The sequence below is a fragment of the Phodopus roborovskii genome, unplaced genomic scaffold, assembly GCF_943737965.1.
Source record: "Phodopus roborovskii unplaced genomic scaffold, PHOROB, whole genome shotgun sequence".
NCBI lineage: Eukaryota > Metazoa > Chordata > Mammalia > Rodentia > Cricetidae > Phodopus > Phodopus roborovskii.
The window spans coordinates 5,459,756-5,477,213 of NW_026126424.1; the positions used below are offsets into that span (position 1 = coordinate 5,459,756).

Below are 17,458 nucleotides of genomic sequence, written 5' to 3' on the forward strand. Positions count from 1 at the left end.
TTTTGCCTCACTTTATTTAAGTGTTCAGGCAGGAAAATTCATTTCTATGTGAATAAAAACCACATAGTAAATGAGTCGTTTGGAGGTTTTTATTATTGATATTTGTAAACTTATTGTTTGTTTCTTCAATGTTTATCAGAAAATACTGTGGAACATAAATTGACATTTAATCATCCAGAATTATTTAATGGGATATGCAACAATTTTTAGATCCTTAAATACAACAAAAATTCTGGATTCCGCTCTAATTCCATAACTTAATAATACTGATATTCCCCATTGCTAGCAATAGGGCAAGATAAAGAAAATCAAGACACTGGCCTTTCCTGAAGTATACACACACACACACACACACACACACACACACACACACACACACACAAAGTTAAAAGATTAGAGACACAGCTTTATTTTCTAATGTTAATGGTATTGCGTTGATAGATAATTTCATATATATATATATATATATATATATATATATATACGTGTATACATATATATTCATATACATTGCATTGGTGTTTTGAGGCATTCTCTAAAAGATATGATTCATCAGCCATTAAAAAAAAAAGCAAAACAAAAACCTGGCTTCATACAAGAAATATTTAAAGTGAAGTAAGTTATCTGCTGCTTTGTTTTCATTATCTTTTTGTATTGTGAATTTGCAAACATATATTTTAAAATATGCAACAGTTTAGACTGGGTTAGGCAGAGATAATTGTGGAGAGCCTGTTGAAGAAGTAGACTGCAATTTAAATGGAAACAAATTTCATTCCAATCATGTTACACCCAAAATTTTAAAATACTTATAAAACTGAGGCCTACATGATCTTCCAAGAAATTTTCAAATAACTTTACACTTCAGGACTATGGAAGTGTGATTTCTGAGGTGGCTTTCCTGTCTGGTCAGGAGTCATTTAAATTTAAGGGTCCAGCATAGAGTATTGGTGACCACATGGTTACACCCATTCAGCCCCACATCCATGTATGGAGAAGATACAATGTGACAGGCACTGTTCTGGTTACCAGGGAACTAGCAAGACAAACACTAATCAAAAAGTATCATGAAGAAGCTTAGGATCTCCAGGGCAGGAGGACAGGAGAAGATTATGGAAATCAGAGCCCTGTGAGGGTAAAGGACTTGGAGCAGATGAACTGATCAGATTGGAGTAGGACTATGCCACTAGTACGTGTGTGGCATGGTGTCCCCACTATAGCTCTCAGTTTTGAGGTACCCAGTCTTCCTCCTCAAAGAGACTTCTCCTCATTCTTTGAAAGCTGAAGCTCTCAGTCAAATGAATCTTCACCATAATCCATGATGAATTCTTAGTGTACTGAAGTTAAGGCCTCTGTAATTCCCATCTCTAACCTTACATTCTCCAATCATGCCTTCTAGGTCTCAGCTCCCTCACTCCAAGTCTTCAATACCAGGCAATTGCACTGTCTCTACCTTCATCCTGGGCCCTTACCTCTGAGCAACAAAGTTTCATTTCTATTACTGCCTCCAACAATTCTCTACCACCTCTGGTGACCAAGTCCATGTCACATTCCTGCACCTGAGTGTGGCAGCAATCATGTAGTCCCTTCAGACCCATGATCACTAACCTTAGCTTAGCTGGTGAAAAATGGCAGTGCAATTTCCACAGAGACTCATCTGGCTCCCTGCTACCTAACCAAGCCACATTTTTTCTTTAAATTGCTTAGACATATTTTTTTTTTCTTCATACAACACTGAGAAAAACTGAAGCAAGCAGGAGACAATGTCCACAAACTCCCACACTCACAGCTATCTGGTTGCATGAATCAGAGCCTGCGGAGTCTGTGTTCTGTCCTATTTCTAACACCTGGCACAGCTTGCCATTCCTCCCCTTTCCAAATGCCTTTCCTCATTTGCCTTCTAGGACACCGCATTTCTTAGGATTACTGCTGTATCTCTAGCACCTGCTCCAGTCTCTGTGACTATCTCCTCTTTATCTCCCTGTTCTCTGGCTGTTACTAATTCTTTTGTTAGAGGCCACATTCTGTGTTGACTCTGACTCTCTGTACTCACTTCCTCTGATGTTTCCTGAAGTTTATCGTTAAACAGTACTTGTGCTCTGCTGACACTCATGTGGGTATTTCTAGAATTCTGTATGTTCATGGCAACTCCCCATGACTACAAGTTTATGGTATTTTGCCTACCCCTAAATACAGCCTTCTTTGAATTTTGTAAATTCATTCTTTTAATTTCTTAAGATAGCTCATATTATGCTGGGCTTCTCCTTTTCTCACTCTACATTCTGTCCCCTCTTCCTTCTATATACATCATTAAGCCAGAAATTGTTGAACTGCTTCATTGCTGATTGTAAGAGGACTCTAACTGGTTTCTGTTATTTTTTTTTCTGTAACCCAACTGAGCTGAAAGGATTACCCAAGGCCAATTCTGTTGTCTCAGCCTTTCCAACCATGCCTGATCTCCTCACAAAGTCTCTCACCTTCTCAATCCACTTGCCTTATGACAAATTTCTTCCTTTCTGTCTGTTGGGGTCTTTCATGTGTGGTCCTAACATAAAGTGATCACATTTTTTTTTTAATGTCTTATAGAGTATGCATACCACTCTTTCTCCAGGCACTTCGGGCTTTCACGGTTCCCATTGAAAACTTGGTATCATAATGAGTCTGACTTTGAATGACTTGTTTTTTCTCCCATGATGTATTTAATATCCTTCCCTCGCTCTGAACATTTAGTACCTTACTTATTATGTGTCATGAGGAGTTTCTTTTTTTGTTCTGTCTGTTTGGTATTCTATTTGCTTTTTTAGACTGGAGAAATTTTCTTCTATACTCTTATTAAAAAATATTTTCTATGCCTGTGACCTGAGTTTCTTCTTATTCCTCTATACCTATTATTTATGGGTTTGTTCTTTTCATGGTGTCCCAGACTTCCTGAGTATTTGTGCTTGGGTTTTTTATATTTAACATCTTCTTGAACTGAGCCATCCATTTCTTCTACGTTGTCTTCAAGATCTTGAATTCTTGGGGCTGGAGAGATGGTTCAGCAGTTAAGAGCACTGGCTGCTCTTCAAGAGGTCCTGAATTCCCCGCAACCACATGCTGGCTCATAACTCTCTATAATGAGATTTGTTGCCCACTACTGGTGTATGGGCATGTGTGCAGGCAGAACACTATAACTATAATAAATAAACTTTTAAAAAAAGCTTTCAAAAAAGATATGGGATTTTCTTTTTCATGGCTTGTAATCTGTGGAAGGGCTTACTTCTGAGGTTTTGTTTGATATCCTAAAGTTTTCATTTCCAGTTTTATTTCAGTTTGTATTTTCTTTAGTGATTCTATTTCTACTTTTTTTCTTGAAATGGTTTCATTATTTCATTCAACTGTTTGTATTTTAATGGTCTTCATTAAGGCATTTATTTGTATCCTCTTTAAGGTCATTGAATTCCTAATTGTTTTGAAGTCCTTGTCTTGTGCTTCAACTAAATTACCTTTTTTGGATTTCTGGCTTCTAGAGGTGTGTTGCCTTGGCTGTTCATGTTTGTGTTTTTGTGCTGGGATCTAGGCATCTAATGTAAGGATGTTTAAGTTGTTTCTTGGTGTAGATATCTGGTACTGTCTTTGTTGGGTGGATATTCTGTTCATTGGTTGCTGGCTCCTAGGCAAGTGTGATGTCCGTGAGGTCCTCTGTAGGTCTTTAAGTGACACAAAGGAGTGGAGATGGGCTAGGATGAAAGGCTGAGAGGGGCAGCAGGAAAATACCAGGGGGACCTGTGTCCTTAGGGAGTAGAGGTAAGGTTGGATAGGGGGTTTCTGCAGGAATAAGAGTAACATAGGAGAGTCCTGAAGTGGAGAACAAGAAGGATAGTGAAATCCTCCTATTTCTCTGCCCAGTGTAGTCACTGGTGGTCCCTACTAGAAAGTGTTTCTGAGGGTGATAGCTAACACAAAGAAATGGAGATATGCTAGAATGGAAGGCTGAAAAGGATGGCTGGAAAAAACTGGGGACCCTGGGTTAGACAAAGTTTGAAATGGTGAAGAGTTTCACACATAACTTTCAAGTAGATAAATCAGAAATCAGCATCAGTGAATGACAGATGAGAACTTAGTACTCAAATCCAAACATTGTCAATGGCCATGTTTGTTTTATCTTCCCCTCTAGTGTGTACTTTCTTATCAACTTGCTCCTCTTTTCTAAGTTCATTTAATATGTTTCTAAATATCAAAGCAATGACTCTTAATGCAGTTCATTTCTGAAGCAAATAACATCATTTCCCATTCCCTTGAACACTTACACCCACAAATAACCACAATTAAGATGTTCATATATTTGGTTGTAGCTGTTTCTCATTCTTGAAGTTGCCTTTCATGTGGAGAATTTTGGGCTGTGAGCCTTTTCTATAATGTTTTGCAAAAGTAATTTCTACTTCTTTGAATTGATATCATGATTAGCAAAATAGCTGTTTTGATCAACAAACTATATTTGATGGTACCTGCATCGCTATTAAGCACAAACAATATTCTGTTTTTTCCCTAAAATTTTGTGAGTACTTCCTTGAAGTTTATTTGTTTACCCTTTAAAAAAGGGGGGGTGGCTGGGGATGTGACAAGATGGCTCAGCAGGTTATAAATCACTTAAGTCTTGCATTACTATTTGGGGAAAAAGAGCATGTCAGAATTTTTCTGAAGCCTGACCCTAAGATAAGGCAAACTTTTTCCTATCTCCTTCATCCATGAACACACTTTTCCCTCCTTTACCCAAGTACTTCTCCATTTATGGGGGGAAAATGCAAGTAGAGAGATAATTTAATGTAGGCTGCTATGTATAGTGTTAGGTATAAATGATTTGTGCATGAGCCATCAGTTCTATATTTCTAATACTGTCCTCATATTTTTGTTTTATTAAAACTCAAGCTGAACTGACACATACTATAAAAAAATGTAATATCTTTTGCTAAAGATTATTATGCTTGTAAACTTACGTATGCCCTTTCCTTCTCTGTTTACTTAACATGACCTGCTCCACATTTGGGTCTTAAGGGAGAGTTGTTTCTCCCACCTCCACCTGTGTCACAAATCAAGACTGACTTTACTAGGGCCCCACACATGAAAGTAATGGAAACAAAACACGGACTTGATGTTTCTTTGTTTTGATGTGCAGAATGGGCTGTCTCCGCTTCACATGGCCGCACAGGGGGACCACGTGGAATGCGTGAAGCACCTGCTACAGCACAAGGCACCTGTAGATGATGTCACCCTGGATTACCTGACGGCCCTTCATGTTGCTGCACATTGTGGTCACTACCGTGTCACCAAACTCCTTCTGGACAAGAGAGCCAACCCGAATGCAAGAGCCCTGGTAAACCTGGCCCAATCCACATCCAACAAATACAGCTTGAAAAAGCAAAGCAATAACATTGATTGGCCAATGGCACATACACCCATGCTTGTTTATAAAGCCACAGTTAATAACTGCCACGCTTGTCACCCCATGAAAGCTGACAGTGTACTTCATGCTTTCACAGTTTCCTAAGTGGTAGTGAATGGAAGCAGATTTTAGGAGGACATCAGATTATTATTTCTGAAACCAGTGAGTTGCAAATAGTATGAAACTCTGGGGTGGTATGTGTTTTAAAATAGAAGCTAGATATTAAAAAATTAAGAAATATCAGGGTGTGGTGGTGCATTCCTTTAATCCCAGCCCTCAGGAGGCAGAGGCAGGGTGATCTTTGAGTTTGAGGCCAGCCTGGTCTAGAGAGCTAGTTCCAGGACAGCCAGGGCTAGAGAGAGAAACCCTGTCTCAGGAAGGAAAAAAAAAAAAAAAAAAAAAAAAAAAAAAAAAAGAAATAACAAAGTAAGTTCTAAGTACCTCAAAATACTAGTTGGATTTAGGATACAGGTATGAAAAATTTGATCTTTATGAATCTCTTAAGGAAAACAAAGGTTTGAAAAAGGTGAATATATTTGACTCTATGAGAAAGTCTAAGACAGAAGCTGGTGAAAGTTCACTTGGACATTTTCTTTATGAACTGACTTCATGGCCATGGGCTGGGTGATACTCAGTGTATTACCACCTTGCAAAAAAATTTAAAGAAAGCATTCCATGGCCCATTCAAGAGAAACTATAGGAAGAGTAGCTTTGTGTCTCCCATGGATTAACAATATGGAACAAATCTTTCTTGCTTCACTTATCGACTAACTGATTAGTACATCAGGCAGGTACTAATACATGCGATTTATTTTCTAATTCTCACTCTAAGAGCACATTGTTTTGTTTTCATATATGTTTACATGATCTATGTCAACTAAAATTCACTTCAGTTTCGAGAGTCTGTTGTTAAAATTATTAAATATTGGGCTAGGGTAGTAGATGAATTTGTAGAATACTTGCCTAGCATCTATGAGACCCTAGATTTGATCCCTGGCACCACAGATAAGGCATGATGGCACATGTCTATATTCTTAGCTTTCAGGAGGTGGAGGTAGGAGGTCAGAGATTCAAGGTTATCCTTGGATACATTGCAAGTTTGATGGCAGCCTGGGATAAATGAGATCATACTATCTCAAAAGTCAATTGACTATTTAATCAACAAGCAAATAATAAATCAATTAAATTGTTAAGTATTGAGCATACTGATTTATTTGAAAAATTTCAGTGGAATCTATCCATTACTATGTGGAGACCTTGATTTTCCTTGATTTTCTCATAAGAAGTTGAAAACACATTTTATTAGATAGTGATGAATGAGCTCATAATCTATGACAGGTGATTAATTGCATGTATTTTCATGCCACATGTACGTGTTGCTACTTATGACATAGTTTATAAACAGGGAACATGACTCAGCAAATTACATTCATCACTCCATGTAACTGCTTAAGTGAGACCATGTTTTCCTGAGAACTGGTAATATACCAAAATATCAAATGACACTCAGTCCCCACTGGGACATTTAAAACTGTTAATTGGCAAGATAGAGATCACTCTGTAAAAGAACAGTTGTTCAAATAAAAAGACAACAGATATAATATATAACAATTTAGCATGGGGCTAGGTAAATTTTTCTGTTATTCTCAAATTCCTCAATTGTTACCTAGTTCAAAATTTCAAGTGTCTTCCAGAAGCCCCACTTAACCTTAACTCTCAGAGGTGTCATCTGGCAGCCATTCCAGAAATTCTCCATATCTTTCTTGAAAATATTCAGGAATGTAATCATTTCCCCATAAAATAAAATATATATGAGAAGTTAATTTTTTATAAAATCAAATGTATCTGATTGGTATACATGTTATAATACAAAACTATACAAAACGTAACTTCCTTTATAAACACTGCCAGCCAAATGATTTCTGCTAATTTGAAACTCTCCCTAAGAAAATAATAGCAAAGCTGAAACACTTTTTATAAAGCCATCATATTGCTATTGCTAGCTTTTTGAAATAGATGAACAATTCTTAATGCTCTGAGAAACTGGCCCTCCATCACCAAAATATACTTCTACTCACTCCACCTTCTTTTCTCCATCACCTGACTAGTTAAAGATAGCTTAAAACACCTTAGGCCATGTAATACATAATTGCCCTCCATTTTTTTCTTGCCTGAAAAGTAGGCTCACATACCTTTCTCTGCTTTTGTCTTCTCTGTATGCAATCACAACAACAGAAGCAAAATTCACTTCCCATACACACACCATCACTTCTCATCCCAAATTTCCACTTCTGTAGGGCCTGAAGAGACGGTGACATTATGTGACGATGCAACATTATCGCCTGTGACGTGCCAGCATGGAGCTGTGTGAGAACTGTTTCTGCATGTTTTCAACTAACTCGATTGTCTTTTGCACAGAATGGTTTTACTCCACTGCACATTGCCTGCAAGAAAAACCGCATCAAAGTCATGGAACTGCTGGTGAAATATGGGGCTTCAATCCAAGCTATAACAGAGGTAGAAAAGTGTTTCAGCTTCTCACCAAACATTTCCTCTTACGCCTCCCTCTTCCTCTCACCCATCTTCTGTCCTGTTCACTCGTCTTATTTTACCTGAAGAAGCCCCAAAGCCCACGGTGCAGAGGAGTAAAACTACTGTTGCTTTGTTTCGCAGTCTGGCCTCACACCAATACATGTGGCTGCCTTCATGGGCCACTTGAACATTGTCCTCCTTCTGCTGCAGAACGGAGCCTCTCCAGATGTCACTAACATTGTGAGTATGGCTTGGGTCAGAATAACCACAGGGAGAAGGAGTGAGAGAGCCAGAGCGGGCGTGTGTGGGCTTGTATGCCTGTGTCATCCCAGCGCAGAGAAGGGCCTCTGAAACAATGATTTGTAACAGAACATTTGGAACTTTTCTGAACGCAGAATGCAGGCATCAGAAAACAAAGGGAAGCTGGGGATTGACACAGCTTAGGCTTCCTGGGTGCAGATGGACTCAACGTTTATCTAATGCAGGTAGTAAAACAGGGGATGTTTTTAAAACTCCCCTGAGGCTAAGTGTTGTCTTACACTTCTGCAGTCCCTAGCCGCTGGGAAGCTGAGGCAGGTGACTTGTGAATCTGAGCCAGCCTTCAGCGTGCATCAGATAAACCCACATCTCTGAAAGTGAATGTGAGATGGGTTGCGAAACAGTCTTCAGGGCTCTCCCTAGATTGCTTGACTGCATTGTATTCCAAGTAATATCCATTAAAATGAGCTCCACAATCAATGTTGGCAAAGACCTCAGTGAGGGTAGTTGTTCGTGATATCAAAGTGTCCTCTACTGTACATTACATTTGCCGTTTCCTACTGAGTTTTAACTTCCAACATATTCATAGGTGCAGTGGAGGTTTCTTGTGCCTGAAATAGTTATCAACAATATTATGAAATGAATGCTGGTCTCTGGACACCTTTCTTTCTGCCATTAGTACTGGGTGTTCCAGAATTCTGTCTGGCCTAAACCAGGATTTTTAGTTCATGTATGTGTTTCTCTCACTGTCTTGAACCAGCCTTTACAATCTCTCTCTGGTCACTGTTTCATTGCAAATAATCTCATACAAATTTTCCCCAGAGAAGGAGAGCCCACTGTATGTGTTTATTCAGATGCTAGACACTCCGGGGACCACAGGAGGATTAAATTTTTAAAAAGCGCGTGCAAAAGAATAGTTCTCCCTACATGAAAGTTAATGGTCATTTATTAAAGTGATACACTTGCAGCTGTTGGCTGCAGCCTGTGCTAATTTGGGGATAACTTTCCCCCTTTCGGTTGTGAAACAGGATGCCAAGGTTCTCTTTCACCTGCGCCCTTCCCACGTTCTCATTTCTCTATACTTCATGTAGTTTTTGAAGGCTCTGGTGCTGGGACAGACTCCATTGGAGAACCCAATTTATTTGCTATACTCTCTACATTGTTCAAAAGTGAGAGCATAAAGCAATTACAGAAATTTAGGTCTGTGTTTATGTTTCCATAATCATAGCATTTTGGCCCCAATGTGACATTACATGGCAATTCTTGATAGCCAAGTACAGGAGCCATTTCTTAGTGTGCCAACTTGAGTTTAATTTCCTTTTGAATGCCTGAAGGATTCATGGGGCCAGAGAGATGGCACAGTCATTAAAGTGTGTGCCATGTAAGTATGAGGCTAAGTTTCATCCCTGCCACTCTCCTTAAAAAAGTCCTGTGTGTTTCTGAAATCCCAGTGCTTGATTTGGAGACAGCAAAGAGGACCCCTGGGACTTATGACCAGCTAGTCTAGCCAAACTGATGGACTTCAGGTTCACTGAGAGACCCTACCTCAAAACAAACAAACAAATAAATAAATGGAGAGCAATTGGGGAAGTCTTCTGAATCCAGGGCTTATAAACACACACACACACACACACACACAGAGAGAGAGAGAGAGAGAGAGAGAGAGAGAGAGAGAGAGAGAGAAAAAAGAAAAGAATTCTTTTTGCTCCTTATTAATCTTTTGCTTTCTTAAAATCTTATCAAAAGATTAACAGATTAGTAGTGGGAATTTTTTTCTTAATATCAGATTCTCCCCTTTTGATATTACATGAATTTGTAATTCCCTACAATTTAAATTTTTTTATTTTATTTTATTTCATGTTAACAAACAAACAAACAAACAAAAAAGAAATTGAACCTGAATATTCTTGCACACAGAACCAAGAAAATTACTCTTGTGTGCTGTGTTTGTATTCTTTTTTCCCCATATTTTAGCACTTTCCTCATTTGTATTGCAACCCCTACAGGAATCACAGAAGTAATAGTGCTATGTTAAAATATACCATCATATACCATCATATTACCACAAGGATATAAGTAATTATATTCAACGGGGAGCTTGGCTGAAATTTCTTTTTCTTTTTCATTCTTTCTTCCTTCCTTCCTTCCTTCCTTCCTTCCTTCCTTCCTTCCTTTCTTTCTTTCTTTCTTTCTTTTTTCCCTTTCCTTTTTGGTTTTTCAAGACAGGGTTTCTCTATATAGTCCTGGCTATCTTAGAACTTACTTTGTAGATCAGGCTAGCTTTGAACTCAGAGATCTACCTGCCTGTGCCCCCTGAGTGCTGGGATTAAAGTTCCACACCACCATACCCAGCTGAAGTTTCATGTAGTAGACATTTTTGAAATTTCTTCAAAAAAAAAAATAATTCACAAACAACCACTTAAGTGACCAATTCCCAATAGTTTGTTGATTACTTAGCTGTGGTCTCCTCAGGGAAAAGGAGTTAGACCTGCACATAGGTTTCTAGTATTCACATCCTTTCAGGCTTTGAAAGAATCTTAGATTTGGCAATGTCTGTGCTAGTCTTTAGCTCTCACATGGCAATTGTCCTAAATTTCTTCATTGGTTTCATCTGTTTGTCCTTTATATTGTTTCCCTTCAGGCCCCTCCGCACAAGCACTTGGGAACTCTAGTCAACCCACCCCTTCTCAACAGGATCCCTGGATGTCTTTTGTTTGTTCATTTTATTTCTACAGCTATATCCTTCAGATAGGAGACAGTGTAGAGTTGCTGGCTAGGACACAAAACTCCTTATTCAATTTTCATTCCAGATGAAACACTGAATTCCTTTGAGTGTAAGTAGATGACATGCAACTGTTGAAACATGGTAAAATAATTACCTGATTGTCTGGAATTAAAATTGAAATGTACACTTGAAATATTTATTTGCTGAATCTGGCAACTCTATGTTTGGAGGGATATAAGTTTCTCTAGCAGGTGGTGCCTGTGAACTTGTGTGTTGTCAAGATATTAGAACATTACTACTGGACCTAGAACTTTGCAATTTGATTACGAAGCTGTGTGGACATGGACTGCCTGCTTGCTGTGACAGTGTCAGTCAAGTCCCGATCTCAACGCACCCACCCTTGGCACCTCTGTGTGTTGCTGGCATCATGTTGCATCCTGAATGCAATTCTGTCTTTTGTGCTTTGATGCTTTCCAACTAGACGTAGCCAAAGTGAGAGTCAATGTAGCTGTCTGCTGAGCCAGTTTTAAAGCTGTGTAAGAGGCGCATGACTCTTGGTACTTGCTTTGGACATGCACATGCACATTCTCCTGCCAGTTTTGTTTTGTCTGAAACTTGACACAAAGTGTAAGATGCACCAAGACTCAGACATTTCCAGTCCCAGAAAACTTACACATGAACTTTAACTTGTGACCTGTGTTCTATTATACACCCCCTAATATATACATTGACAGTTCATTGTGAGAATAGAACAGCAAGCACTCAAGGGGTCTTAAGAGTACAACACAGTTCATTAAGAGTTTCTATCTTCTTATAACCAATTAGTAGATTCATGGTCAAGTTCCCACTTTATATTATGTTTAAATTTTTAAAAACCTATCTCTAAAGTTAAGTTGTTTAAATAGGTTATCAGGCTATTCCTAACAGTAAGGAAACAGAAGGTTCCCAAGTATGCAATATTTGGTGAGTTTCTTTTCCTTGTTTTTCTACATAAACTATAGGAATGTAAATATAAAAAGGTCATCATAGTTTACAGTAAATGCCAGTTACTCCATAGTCATTAAATGAGACTTAAACAAGACAATCTTTACAAAGTAGGATGGCCGGGTATGAGTACATATGCAATTTCTCTTTGAATAGAAAGCTCAGGCTTTAGATTAGGCATATACGTATCCTCACCTCAAATTCGTAGAAGACCGAGAATAACTTAATATAGATGTAAAGTAATGGTTTTTTAACATATTAAGAGTAGTATTAGAAACATTTTTATATTTTGAAAACTTAATAAAGTGTGGCTTAAAAATAAACATGTAAATTCAACATTACAAAAGAACTCATAGGGGCATTTTTAACTTAATTTCTAAAATGAATTATCTTGCCTTAATTTCTACAAAATTAATGAAATCGCAAATCTTTTCAGACCTAGAAATTAAATTTCTAGTTTTTATTTTTTCTGTATTATACCATATCAGTCTCTGTTATTTAGAGACATAGATTATAGGAGAAAAGAAGGATAAAGCCATGGTTGCTCAAAAAGGAAAACTCTCAGCATACATGTGGAGATTTAAAGACAAGCTTGACTAATGCTATTTTATAAAACATGTTTCATATACATTTGCTGTACAAAGTTAAAATTTGCTATCAGAAAATAAGGCCACCAGAAAACAAGTTAGCCATCAGTGAGAAGAGAATATTGAAGTCAACATCCAGCTCAATGCTTTCTAATGACATTGCTTGACCCAAATTTCTCATAACTCCCAAAGCAATGGATGCCATCATGGTAGCAAAAGGGAACTGTGAGCAGTGAACCCAACTAATTTCATGTTAAGTTTTTTGGATTTAAGAGTATCTTGTGCAAAAGAATATATAAGATGTTCACAGTATGTTTCCAGAAAGATCCCATTCCAACATAAACAAGTTTGAGGTTGATTTAGTTCCAGTGGGATATGTTCTTCTGCTTGATTATTGTCAACTTATCCCTAGGAAGGTTGTACTGAGTCAACTTGTTTTATTCTAATATTATGCTCTAACTATGAGATTGTTTGAATGACAAAATCCCTGCCACCTTTTGTGATAACAGGTTTCTCTATGAACATAATCTCTTGTCTTTAACCATCTTCTTCATGACTCCTGATGAGTGTATCAGACCTTGGTATTGAACTGACACCCAAGGGGTGACAAATGAAACTGCTAACCGCTGCTACTACCTCTCAGTGCCCACCTACACCACCCTCAATAATCAAATACAATCATTAAAATAAGCAGAGTACCTACTGGAAAAATTAGATTTCTCCTATGAGTAGTAGTCTAATTTCACAACAAAAAGACATCAGACATAATATTTTGTTCAGAAGCAAGGTTTATAATTTGAAAAGAAATTATTTATGTATGGTATTACTGACATGATTTATTTTTTTGCAATGTGTTGACTTGATCTTTGACATCTGGAGTTTCTCATTGAACGGGATCAATGGCAGATCCCACAGGTTTGTAGGATGAAAGATCACATCTTCACTCAATCCTATGTAAGTTACACAAGACTGATCATGAGGTTAAACCATAGGGTACCTTGGATGTTTGGGTAAGTTCACTGGTTTGTCATTGATGGAAAACATTTACAAACATTTGTTCTTCTAAAGACAAGATGCAAAACTTTGTTTTTTCTAAATGGAACAATTATGCCTCTCCATCGATCATTTCTGATTCACACAGCCCAAAAAAGGACATTTTTATTATTTGCTATCCAGAGCAGTGGGTTTATTTATGATTGGGCAATCTTTGTTTTCTGGCAGCGTGGTGAAACAGCACTTCACATGGCGGCCCGGGCTGGGCAGGTGGAAGTGGTCCGATGTCTCTTGAGGAATGGTGCTCTTGTGGATGCCAGAGCCAGGGTAGGTGCTAGCTCACCAGCATGCTTCTATTGCAGTACATGACCCCATTTTTAAGATGGGGTATCTTCTTCTATTCCTTGATTTTGAATTTCAACAGTGTACATATCAATCAACTTTTTACTACTGTGATAAATACCCAAGAAAATAACTTTAAGGAAGGAGAGAATTATTTGGGTCACTGGTCCAGGGGTCTCAGACTATGATTGAATGGCTCTTTATTTCTGGGTTTGGTGTGAGGATAGATCACACAGCAAAGCAAAGCTACACACATCACAGTGGCTGGGAAGCAAAGAGGGTGCATGCTTTTGCTAGTACTTCATCCAGTCTCTTAGATAATGATGTTCACAGTTAGGGAAGTTTTACTCCCCATCTGTTTAGTTAATAATTTCTGGAAATGCTGTCACAAACACTCAGAAGTGTGCTCAACCAATCTTCTGTGTGTTTTCTTAATCTCTCAAATTGATAGTCAATAGGAGTTACCATAGGATATTAAATTGAGAGAATTAGATCCATGATACTTTAGAAGAAAGATATACTATATAAGTGTATGCACTGAGAATACACTGAAGTTGTAGGGACTTTATTTAATAAATTTAGTATACAAGAAGAATAGATTGACTTTAATTTTATCAGTCTTTATCTTGAAAATCACTTTCACATTTACCTGTTCTGTAAATTTATAGTCTTGCCTGTACTGTATAACACTATATATACTAAACATAATGTTTATTACTAAAGGCAATCAGATTTGCATATTGACTCTTTCCAAGTTACCTAAAATCAAAATGTCTTCAAAGTTCTAAAGCTTTCCCTGTCCCTATTTTGTTTTTCACTTCCTTTTCTCTCTACTCTGGTGTTTATACACTTAAATATTCTGCATATTTATTATCTCAGAATAATAGGCACTGGAGATCACCTGATCATACTTGTCCATTTTCAGTCAGTTCTAACTCCCTCACCAGTTTGTTTTTCCTTCCTCTTTAAAAAAAAAATGTAATCCCATTCTCTTTGTGTTGTGATCTTTCTTTACTAAATGCAGCCATGTTGCCTTGCCCTATTTTATTTTCTATTTCCTTTTCCATATTATCTAAATAAAAAGAAAAGGTTTTAACTTTAACATAGTAAAACTATATATAATAGAAATGCTATCAAATAAGAATTATATTTACAATATTCAGTCCATTTTTATGTAGCAAATTCAGAGAAAACAGTCCATTATCTATCTTATCTTAGTGATTCCAAAGTTTTATACATAATTTACTTTCTGCCTTAACAATGGAAAACTATTTAGTCTTTAACTCCATTAAAGACCCCAGGTGGATGTAATATTAGCTAATAATAGAGAGACATCTGGCTGCCTGGTCAGTCACCCAAAATGCCTCTGCAATGTTGGGGCATCCATCTTCCACCTACATGTCTGGAATATCTGGCAGAGCAGACTTTCCAGTGAAGTAGGAAATAGGATATTTGAAGGACTGTCTTTCTTTGTATTGGCAAAGTTCATCTGTTGCTTTTGCCTGTGGCCTGCAGCATATCTGGCAGACTCTTCTGTAAATCAGGAATCCTGAAGGACTGTCTTGTCTTGGTTAGACAAAGTTCAATAGTCTTTTTCCTGTGTCCCACTTGTCCAGTCTGATTAGCATATTGTCAACAATCAAGCCAAGAACAGTTTCTTGCCCAAATGGCTTGCCTTGCCACTTTGAAAGCAAACTCCATATGGGAGTTCTTTGATGCCCATCATTCTTTTTATGAAGTAGTTTGGTGCTGCCAGGAGCAGATATATCTCATTGTCATGAAAAACCTTAGGTTATTAAACATCTTAAACTCTATATTCTTTGGTCTTTGAGTGTTTGAAAATCATCTCTATCTAAAGTATACCCATTTAGCCTTGAAAACATACCTAATGTGATTATTATATATTAACTACTTATTTCTTAATTATACGTTGCATTGTAAATCAGCTTCATAAGCATAACATCCCAAAGAAAAGTAAAAACTATATACAGTATAACAAAAAACTTTAAATTTTTGTCAGTATATTAAAATCCATGCCAATGCAAAATATCTGAGATTAATAATTGTCTTTTTATCCTATACTCCTTTATTCCCCTATATGATAATAAACACCCATAAACCACCAAATAACCAACAACCACTCACTGTATCTCTTGGGAATGTGGGTGTCCTGTCTTCCAGACTGCTTCTTGTTGTCTGTGGTTAAAGGCATCTTTAGAAGTTCCTGAGAAAATTGAGATAATGGACAAGTGTAAGGAGTAAGATTTTTCCACCCGCCGCTGGTCTGGTCCTGCCGCCACGCCAGTCCCAAATAATGCACAGAGACTCTGTATTTGATATTATGCTGTTGGCCAGTTACTTGTTTCTTATCGGCTAGCTCTGTCTTAATTATTAACCCATTTCTATGTATTTCCATGTGGTCTTACCAGCGAGAGGCAGCTGGTGGTTCTGCCTTCTCCTGACTCTCCATCTTGACCCCCCCCTTCCTACATCCTCTTTCTTCCTTGTCTCCTTGTCCCTCCTATCTTCCTTTCCTATTGGCCAACAGTGCTCTATTCATTAACCAGTATGAGAAACATTTTTACAGAATTGCATCTCCCATCATTTCCTCTTTTCTGTCTAAATAAAAAGAAGGGTTTTAACCTTAATATAGCAAAATATATCACACAGCAGTTATCAAATAAGAATCACAGTTAACAATATTTAGTCCATTAACATTTAGTAAGATTTAAAGACATATTTTATCATCTATCCTATCTTTGTGAGTCTAAAGTCTTATATGTAACTTATCTTTAATCCTAACTAAGGAAAACTATAACCAAAACTATTTGTCTTCAACTCCCTCAAAGACCACAAAAGGATAGTATGTAAACTCTAGAAATAACAGAGACATCTTGCCTTGTAAATCACCTGAAGTTCTTCTAAAATCTTCCATATTCTGCCCATAGGCCATAGTGTGTCTGGCAGACTCTTCAGCAAAGCAGGAAACTTTAAACTGTCTTCTTGTATTGGCAGTATGTCAGTCACTTTTCTCTGTGTCCTGCAGACTGTCTGGCAGACTCTTCCATGAAGCAGGAACTCTGTAGCAATGTCCATCTTGAATCAGCAGTCACTTTTCTGTGAGTCCTGCATGTCCAGTTTATACAGCATAAAGTCAAACAGTTCAGACAAGAGCAGTATATTGTCCAAATGGCTAGTCTTGCCATATTGGAAGTAAACTTCATAACTCCTTTCTTCAAGGTCCATCTTCCTTTATGATGCAGGTAGTATTGCCAGGAGCAATTATGTCTCACTGTCATGAAAAACCCTAAACCATTTTAAATGCCATATTCTGTAGGTCTTTGAAAGGTTTGAAGAATTCCTATCTCAAATATATCTCTGTATATCTAGAAATCTTAACTAACTTAACTATAAGATCTGACTATCATAGGTACTATCTATAATCTGTGCTAAATTACACATTACATTTCTAAATGAGCTATATAAATACAATACATAAACAAGAAGAGAAATATACATATCTCAAAATTGACCTTAAATTGTATCAATAAATGAAAATCCATTCCAAAACAAAGTATATATTTCTATACCATAATCCCCTTTTTACCTTTAAAAAGA

General features: G+C 37.4%; 1 protein-coding gene across 1 annotated transcript in view; it reads left to right on the forward strand.

Annotated features, from left to right (window-relative positions):
- Ank2 (ankyrin 2) overlaps window positions 1-17,458 on the forward strand; it is a 204,502-nt gene that overhangs the window by 92,954 nt on the left and 94,090 nt on the right. Inside the window, exons 11-14 of the mRNA XM_051185534.1 lie at window positions 5,153-5,350; window positions 7,838-7,936; window positions 8,093-8,191; window positions 13,727-13,825. Of these exons, the coding sequence (XP_051041491.1) occupies window positions 5,153-5,350; window positions 7,838-7,936; window positions 8,093-8,191; window positions 13,727-13,825 (495 nt within the window). The remainder of the gene's footprint in view (window positions 1-5,152; window positions 5,351-7,837; window positions 7,937-8,092; window positions 8,192-13,726; window positions 13,826-17,458) is intronic.